Source organism: Amphibalanus amphitrite, unplaced genomic scaffold (genome assembly GCF_019059575.1).
Source record: "Amphibalanus amphitrite isolate SeventyFive unplaced genomic scaffold, NRLGWU_Aamphi_draft 000122F_arrow, whole genome shotgun sequence".
In the NCBI taxonomy this organism is placed as follows: domain Eukaryota; kingdom Metazoa; phylum Arthropoda; class Thecostraca; order Balanomorpha; family Balanidae; genus Amphibalanus; species Amphibalanus amphitrite.
Window position 1 is genome coordinate 658,302 of NW_024881617.1, and position 9,629 is coordinate 667,930.

Consider the following 9,629-nt stretch of genomic DNA (forward strand, 5'->3'; position numbering starts at 1 on the left):
ATGCCGCGACATGCATCTACAGCATTTGTGTTTTGCTCCGTTTACAATGGGAAAAAGTTCGTTTTCACAAACGTTGGAAACAAATGGTATTCTCCGTTGGCGTTGACCGCATGCATTTATCACAATTTTTTTTTTGTATTACGTAGTGTCGATATTGGATAAAGTTTTAATTTTTGCAGTGTAGGATATGCGCTTTGTTACTAAATCCTGGTCAGATTGATCACAATGACATACATATACAAACATAAATAACATAAATAACTGTTTATATATGTAGGCAGAGGCAGGTACTCTTCATCACAGTCATATTAATCTCCCAAGCGAGTTCGCATCAAGCTATATTCATTGGGCAACGACAAAGACATCAAGGTAACACTCCATCACACCTCGCAAAGTAGATGTCTGCTTAGCAATCAATGTCATTATAATGTCATTGCGACAGCTGATTAAAATGCTAAATCGTTTACCGCGTCATTATCGCCAGCTGGCCGATACCAATTGTTTGGATTCAAACAGATGAGATGGGTCTGATACCTTCACCCAGGAGGCAGGAATTAATATCACCGATGAGCGCTGATTCGGCGCAGACACTCATGACCTTTTCCTGTGTTTACCTTTTCCTGTCATTGGCTTCTGGTGAAGTTACTGTTCTGACTGCAGAGTGTGGCAGCATTTAGGAGAGCCGTTATAATCGAGCATATCCTCGTCACGCCCGACTATGAATGTGCTGGCGGTCTCTTGAATGGATGGGCGTTTGGTTACGAGCTGTCCAGTGCTTTTGCTTCAGCTTAGCATGCATTGCTGGTCTCCAAATTGATACCAAAAGAGAGTTATTGGTCCACCCATCTCGTTCATACTACTGCATGTACCGTTGAGTTGATTTACATTTTAGAATGATGTTCCGTTTCTCACCAAGCACCAGTTGCCTGGAAGGGTAGGCTGTGCCGCAGCACACACGGTCCCTGCGAGTGTGACCCTCTTCTCAGAGCTCACTATTAGCCACGCGACGCCTAAGTGCGTGATAAGCGCCACAACCATCACAGTCAACGAATAGCTTGTGAAGGGTGAGCGAGTATAACTCTGTAGTGACTAGTGAGTTCTGTCAACTCACGGAAAACCACGAGTTTTATCGGTCGTTGTTGGTAAATATTCACGGTAATGTCAAATGTGTGCGGGTCCAAGTGCCTTTGCTCTTTGGATCATCGTCACGGAAAATTCGAGGCATTAGTTACAACCCAGCGTTTCAATGCTGGTTTCAAATGCGTAGTCACTGCTCGTTCCTTCCTAATTTATGTAGGTATCTGCTCACAACCATTACCTATAACAGTGCACAACTGCGCACGGGCACGGGGCAACCTCTGTTTGGACGCAACAAAATGCGACGAAGAGCCTTCAAACATCATGTTTAAACACAAACTGTCCTATTATACCAATTTGTTTATGAACTCGTTTGTAGAAGTAGCACGCCTATTTATATTCCTACATGCCTAATACCTAATGCAGCTAGCGCAGCTCATATCTTAACTCAACGGATTCAGAAATAAGTTCAAGCTGGCTCCAAATCAGTGGCGGTGGAACACCTTCAACTAAGGGGGGACACTGCCGACTTTTGGTCCCATTCTTTCCATGTAACGCCCATGGGCTAATGTTCAAATGCCAAAATCAAAGGGGGCACGGTGCCCCAGTGCCCCTCCCCCTCCCCCCGTTACGCCGCCTATGCTCCAAACGTTTAATGTAACAGCTTTCGACCGAAAATTAGCAGCATTCGGTGATTGTTAGGTTCATTGGCGAACAGGTCGTATAAAAAACACGGAACACCATGAAAGTCAATATGTTACAAACAATACGAAACACGCTCATTTAGGGACACTACTTAAATGATCATAATCTTAAATTATTGAAGTTATTTGCCAGTGCAACCAGTGGCGGATCCAGGGGGGAGGGGCAAAATGGGCATTTGCCCTCCCCTAACCGGCATAATTTTAACATTACGCCTATGGACGACGCATGGAAAGAATCGATAAATTGTTATGGTTTGCCCCCCCCCCCCCCCCCAAAAAAAAACTCTAAGCTGGATCCGCCTCTGAGTGCAACGGCTCTCTGGTCATGTATATAATGTGCCACACTTATTGTTTCCTCTTCAAACAATTGTCCTTGTTCTCTAAAATATTCCTTCACAGGAGAGCGAGGTACCTAACGTTCCTTGAACAGCTAACATGAATTGGGATGACATGAATTGGGATACCCAATAACTATTTATGTCTCGTCGCCTTATTGCCGCGCGGATCCGATGTAGCACAGCGATGTAGATCATTGTACAAGGATCGGTTTCCGATTTGTGTCCGTCGCTCTGTTTGACTGTTGTCGTGGTTTTATGGCATTGACCTAGCTTCTTATATTTTCAGTACTGAAAATCCATACTTACTTAAATCCATACTTATGGATTTATTGTCTATTTTGGAGGGAAGAAACGGGCTTCGTGGCTGCCAGAGCCGGTCGGTAAATGCTTTGTTCCGAGTCGAAGCCGCCGGAGCCGGTAGGCAGGTGTATTTTACCTGGAGTTTCAAGCCAGAGTCGGTACCTACATACATTTTATCTGGAGACTGGAGTCGGAGCCGCCAGGATATTTAACTCGGAACCCAAGCAGGATTGGTGACCGGAGCCGGCACCTTATACCCCGCTTATTTATTTACGGCTTATTCTTCGATCATACCTAATCGAACTTATTAAATTGTGCGTGTCCTTAAACTCCATTCCTCATCAGCGGATCACATTATTATAAAAGAAATCTTATTTATATGCGTTGGTAATTTTGACAGGCTGGGTACTGGGAAGCATCTGATCGCGTTGCATGGTCGTTGCGATGAGTTTAATGCGCATTGCGCAAGTCGTCGGGACATCAAAACCAATGCGTAGTAGAATAAAACAACTTATACAACTTGAACTGAGGTAGCTAGAGCCCCTTTCATGCCTTGGATCTGCCTTCATGAGATAAATTAGGTAAGTCAATATAAGAATAACTAGGCTTCCCAACGAAGATTTTAGGCGAGTGCTCCCGATCGACACGGAGCTGGCGGAACTGCGGCTTAGAACAAAGGGGAGACGTGGAAGCAATGGCGAGGGTCAGTCCGACCCCCGACAGCTCTACGACTGAATTGCGCGGTCCCCTCCTCCCCTCCCCCCCCACACACACACACATTTTTTTTTTATAAATTTAGTCCGAACCTTTTGATGGGAAGGATTCACAAGGACAGAGCCACCGCTAAGCGAAGCTTGTTGCGATGACCCTGCCCTCTACCCTCCGATCGCGCAATTCCGATTCTATGGCAGAATTTAGAGTCCAAAGTTTAACGTGCGCACAAAGCCGCGCACGGCCGGTCCCCTCGCTGACTTCGCCTGGCTACGGCCTGCCACCAACCGCAACCATACCTGTCAGGAGGCCCATAAATGTCGAGCGCCCGTCGCGCTTCGAACCCGGACTGTCATAACCGGGAACGCGTGCTCTCACCACGCGGAGTCCCACGCTCTAACCAACTGAGCTACGGGACCGGCTCAGATAATAAAGATAATAAAGACCAAGAATTCTATTTATATTGTATGCCTATCTGGACGTGGCGGAGGGGTTCCCTCGGCCTCGGCTGTAAAAAAGGCTTTTCAGGTTTAAGTACTATATAAATAATATCCCTGACCATGACAGACCTTAACATCGAGACGACACCCAATCCGAAAACATCCGCCCACCGACCCGCCGCGCAGCAATTTGTCGTCGTCGCTACAGCGCGGCCTGTACCTATTCCGTCTCCGGCGGCCGCTCGGGCCGGTGTCGCACCCCGCGCAGCGTCTCGAAGAGGACCAGGAAAATAGCCTCCCGTCGGACGGGTATATAACGGTGCGTCGGCAGACGACCCACACCAGTCCCGAAGCCGGTCCGTGCACTCGATATGAAGGTATGTTCGACGACAGGTGCATCGCCTCGTGCTCCGACTGATTAGCAGATCGGGAGCATCGCAAGTGTGTGTCTTTGTGAGGAGAGGATGGTATAGCACTTAGCAGTGAAGTGAATCTTTTACGGATGCTGCGAGCATTGAACGTCGGTTGTTGTGATGGCCTCCACTAGTTGTTTGTTTAACTGCTTTTTATTTGTCCTTGTTTTTGTACGTACACTACATTTTTAAATGTCATGTTTAAATTATAAGCCATTGAATTACAGTAGCGTTTTAAATGATGCTGGTTTATGATATTTAGGTGAGTGACTTTTAAATTCAAAATCACGCTGATAACCGAGTTGTCAAAATTGCACAGGCAGTGAATAATGTAATTGTGTTGCGCCCGGCAGCCGGCTGCGTTCCGGACACTACTGGTCCTGGCCCTACTGGCCCTGGCCGTGGGTCAGAAAAACAAGAGCTCCGGACGGAAGTCCAAGAGGAAGTCGACCACCACCGAGGCGGCGCCGGAGACCACCACCACCGCCGCACCCACCACCACGCTGCCGCCGCCGCCGCCGCCGCCCCAGCAGCCGGCGCGCGCGCCCACCCAGTGGTACAATGGCCGCGGCGGTCCCGGCTCCGGCCCCGGCTCCGGCCCCGGCTTCTCCGGACCCGGTCGCTTTTCTGGTGCCGGCCCGTCTGGTAGCTCTGGCGCATACCGTAACTTCGGCAGACACAGTGGCTCTGGCGGCTTCACGAGTCCTAGCGCATTCGGTGGCCGACCCGCATACCAAGGAAGAAACAACTATCAGGTTCAGGGCGCTGCTCAAGGTGCGGGCTATTCGCAAGGTGCAGGTGGTTTTCAAGGTTCTGGCAGTTCTCAAGGACCGAGCGGCGGTCAAGCTTCGGCTGGTCCTCAAGGTGCGGTCGGCGCTCAAGGTGCAGGAAATACTCAAGGTCCAAGCAATACCCGCGGCGTGACCAGCCAGGTCCGCGGCCGACCAGGTAAGGAGCCGACCGTCCTCCGAAATTTGCAAACCACTTTCTGTTGAAGAACACTAAGGAACAATAATAAGATATTTTTAATAACTTTCATATTTAGGTATCTCAAACACAGCATATGCCTAGTGCCTAGAATCACAAACATTATTTTTATTTGATTGTTACATACCTATAGTTTCAATTAACAAGGGTAGGTACTCAAGGCAAACTCCGACTCCGAGTTTCAAGCATTCCCACATAGTACACATTTCATGACAGGCTCGTGCGGGGCAGACGTTACGAGTCGGCCCGGCCGGATTTGCCATATCCGGCCCTGCAGGCTGCACTTTGGACCTCTGTGACATCAGCCGACTCTGTGGTGTCCACAGGCCGTCCCTATTACTACCTGTCGTGGCGTGATGCACCTCCGACGCGCATGCTCTACACGTGGGCGGAGGCGGACGACATCTGCCGCATGGAGGGAGGCCAGCTCATCTCTGTCAACACCAGGGAGAAGCAGAGCTACCTCTCCTGGCTGTTTGACGAAGAGGCTGAGGGTGAGTATGAAGGAGTTTTTTTGGGGGGAGTAGGCTCTTTCGGCCTGAAAAGAACGTTAAAGAGCTGTGGGATGATATAGGATATAGTTTAGGTATTGTGCTGTGCGGGACACCGACAGTGAGCCGCGGAGACGAGACCGTCCCGTTGGGACAGTCCCCCTGCCTCCCAAACGGTCACCCCGGAGAGGATTTACGGGTCCGGGTGTGGACCTGACCTCATCCACCGGTTGTCAGGCGGGGCGACCGCTGGCCCATGAGAGCGACAATCAGTAGAAAATGCCAGGCTGATCGCATGATTAGTTTGTTGAGTTATCTAGAAAAAAACTATGTCAGTCAATGGCTCAGCCCCTCCCCTCAGTCCCCACAGAGTCAAAGCCGAGATTATCTGTCCATTCAAACATCCCAGCCTGTTTTATGTAAAAAAAGAAACAGGAATGATAGGCCAATATTTGGATATATATAAACATGAAAATAATTAGCACATTTCGCGGTTGGCACTTGGCAGCTACGTAGTATTTCTTAACCGAGATAAAGTTATTATCTCCAGGAACGACTCTAGCTGCTCCGGAATGCAAAAGCCAATTTCCCCAGCGCAGTGTTCCGAATGTCAAAGCGTCCACTCACACAAAGCGTCCATAGCAATTACCGTGCCTTCAGTCATTAGCTGCTACTTTCCATCATTTTTTTTCATCCATAGATTACTCAAGCTATCAGGACTAGCTGGGGGTGACAAGTCATGTGATCTGCTTAATAATTTACCTTATCTTTGTTGCCTAAAAATAACACCAATGAAAAATGAGCCGTTACTTCAATTAGGTTTGGCTTTGTTCTATTCCATCTTTCCTCCGCGATTGTCGAACTGCCTCACAATGGCTGTGTCGATTGTCACGGAGCCTAGCCGTACCAGGATGCAGCCCCACACCCGAGGCAGCAGGATGTGATGCATCCGGTTGGTGAATCACCCGGTCAACCCCATGCAAAGTACGAACGCACCACCAGTGCCCGGCTCCGTTGAACAGCGGTTTTATCTTGGTAGACCTCTTGGCTCATGGCCGTCTACCGCTATTCGCAACTTCTTAGTGAAAACCCGTTGTTCCTTTATTTTCGTCAGGCTATAACTCCAATGCCGAAGACCTAGGCTCGAGACTCGAAAGCAGTTCGGTGATTTCTTCCGCTTTGAATAACACTAGACAAACAACACACACTGTTCTTGCCAATGATACATTCCGTTTAGTCTCATGTTTTCATGCGTTGTTTCTATAACGCAACGGACTTGTGTACCGCTTTAAAGGCCCATCTGTCCGTCAAGCTCGCTCCCGCTGATCGGTGTCGGGTGTACCCCACACGGCATCCCGGCTGACCGGCCGCCGCCCGTTTGCAGACATTCGCTCTCTATGGACGTCGGGCAAGTTCCAGACAGGCGAGTTCCGGTGGGCCGACGGCACGGCCGTCTCTGCCGGCTACACACGCTGGAGCAGAACGGGCCCGCTGTTCCAGCCGCAGCCGGATAATGCTGAGGGCTTCGAGGACTGCATCGCCGTGCTCAACGACCTCTACGGCGACGGCGTGGCGTGGCACGACGAGCAGTGCTCCTACCGTCATCACTTTGTGTGCGAGCTCTAGTCGGGACGGGGTGTGGAACGAGGTGAAGGAGGAGGAGGAGATGGCGGCTGAGCGACCTGTGGAGGGTGGGCGTCAGGTGCCTGGCGCGAGCACTGACGGACGCCGTCTTGACACGCACACACCGGCAAACCCGAGAGCGGTTACTGTCAGTGTCTAGAGGTCTGTGTCCTGCGTGAGGTCTGTGTCCTGCGTGCTGGATTTGTATCCTTCCATTGTATCACCGATTGTCCGCGTCGCCGCCGCGCGGTGAAAAAGATACGCTGTAAATATAGTGACTGCATGCAACATGACAAGGTGTAGTGGTAGGTATGGCGGAGACGGAAGTTTTGCGCGACCCAGACCGAGACGGTAGGCTGAGGTAACTGCGAGCAGTTCACGGAAAGACCCGCGGAGCCTGATTCCAAGTCCCGACCGCTGCTCTGAGTACCATATCATATACGTTTCCAGCCTTTAATCTGACAAAATGGGCTGAACAGTGACGAATCTCGAGCAGCGATTCACTACATGCATAATGCATATACCAATAAAAATAAAGCATTACCATCCATTGCCATGTATTATAGGTATGCCGAGTTGCTGACATGCCCCGCTATGTTACCGAAATGCCCAATGCCCATCATGGACTGTAGTCCAGATTGGTCGTTCAGTAAATAAAAGCGCAGATTTTTTTTACATAAACACGGGCCATTTTAATCAGAAATCGTGAATAACTGACAGAGGATACCTATTGGCTTCACCATGGTTGGGCGGTTACAGAGGATAAAGACGGCTGAAAGTCTGGTTATCTTTTAACCCGCGCCCCGTTGGGCTCTGCCGAGCAACGCGCCCGGTTGGGGGGGGGGGCCATTTTGGCCCCCCCCCCTAAGATCTCGAGAACCACGCAACATGGCGACAAGCGGTAAACGGCGTTGGATAGCCCCAACGGGGAACTACCTTGTGACCCAATTTTATTGACCTAGGTCAAACCGATGACGTCACAGGTCAGGTCAAAGGTCCAATTTTCACCGTTTACAGGCACTTCAAGAAATGCGTTGTAAAATCGAGTAAAATGCATTTCATTGAAAATCATCGATGGGGAAATGTTCTTCAAACACATATTTTGCTATTTGAGGTCACTGATACCAGGTCAGGTCACAGAGGTCAGGTCACGGGGGGGTCACAATATGAAAGTGTCGTGTGATACATGTTTTATGGTCCATTTTACATGACAAATGCGATTATATGGGTCAGGCAGCCTTTGGGGCCAGCTTAGATCACGTTTTGGTCAAGGTCAGGTCAAGGTCAGGTCAAGGTCAGGTCAAATTAGGTCAAATTTCAAAGTTAATATTTTTGCATAAAATGGGTATCGAATCGATGCAGCTCGTCACGGGGAGTTCAATTGTGGTCTTTGTTTTGCCGTACGTGGTCTAGAATTGCTAAAAATTGAGTTTAAAAATTTGACGTCATCATTTTTGAACAGTTTTTTTGCTATAACTTGGCCAAAAAACGAGATATCGATATGAAATTTGGTATGTATATAGAAGAGCGCTGAGACTATCACATATATTCCGGTTTTTTCGAAATTCGGAAAATTTTTGGATGTTTTCAAAGTTTTTCTAAAAAAATCAATTTTTTGAATTTTTTTTGGTCAAAAACCAAAAATTTTGAAAATCCGAGATAGCAGTTTTGTAGCGCCGCTTTTTGTCTACTAGACCATATAAAGAACTTTGAAATTGCTTGATAACTGTAGATTTGGTGAGCGTTTCAAGATTGCATGTTTTTTGCTCATTTTTGCTCGAACATGACCTCAGTTTGACCTCAATAACTCCTGACCTAAGGTGACCTAAGACTTGAAATTTGGTGTGAAGGTGTCAAATTGATGCCCGGGAAGGTACTGAAAATTTGGCGGCGCTGCGCGCCGCCGTTTTCTTGCTATTTAGGAAAAACCACAGGGGGGGGGGCCAAAATGGCCCCCCCCCCAACGGGGCGAGGGTTAATGCACTAAAACAAATGGAAACCATAGAAGGGACGCATCTTCATCCGCATTTGCACTGTTGGCTGGAGCCAGTGATCTGAGCATTTCTCGGGCATCTAATTAATTATGTTTCATTTGAGTGGATGCTTCATTCATTGAGGGTCGATTAATTACGCCTGTAGCCTCAGGTCATGCTTCACTTAGGTAGATTTCCGGAGTCCATGAACCGGAAAGAAATCATTGTTAATTACACCAAGGTTAAATGCAGGAGGAAATTTCCCTTCCTTCTATGAATGACGATCCAAACCACTTCACGTCTTCAGATATCCGAAAATCGAGCATTTCTTTCAGTCTCCTATTGTTGGAATAATTTCAATCTGCATAGACCTCTGTATACCGGTATGCAGAGGTCTATGTTTCAATCCTTAATGTTGGGTACAAGGGCAAGGGCAGCGATTCAGGATCGTAATAGTACGTATCCTATTCCCGTGTACGGGGCTTAGTTGAAGTTGCAGTGTGTCTTTCTCAAAGGTTACTATTGACCTAACTACAGCATCATACCTATGCAGGAGAAAAGAGAAACAACGA

The 9,629-nt window shown here is 48.4% G+C and overlaps 1 protein-coding gene across 1 annotated transcript; it reads left to right on the top strand.

Annotated features, from left to right (window-relative positions):
• Positions 1–3,697: 3,697 nt before the first annotated feature.
• On the top strand, positions 3,698–7,382 carry LOC122381581 (collagen alpha-2(I) chain-like). The gene is made up of 4 exons (XM_043365922.1): positions 3,698–3,947; positions 4,337–4,931; positions 5,297–5,464; positions 6,846–7,382. The coding sequence occupies exons 1-4, from the start codon at positions 3,942–3,944 to the stop codon at positions 7,085–7,087; spliced, it is 1,011 nt and encodes a 336-aa protein (XP_043221857.1). The 5' UTR covers positions 3,698–3,941; the 3' UTR covers positions 7,088–7,382.
• The last annotated feature ends 2,247 nt before the right edge of the window (positions 7,383–9,629 follow it).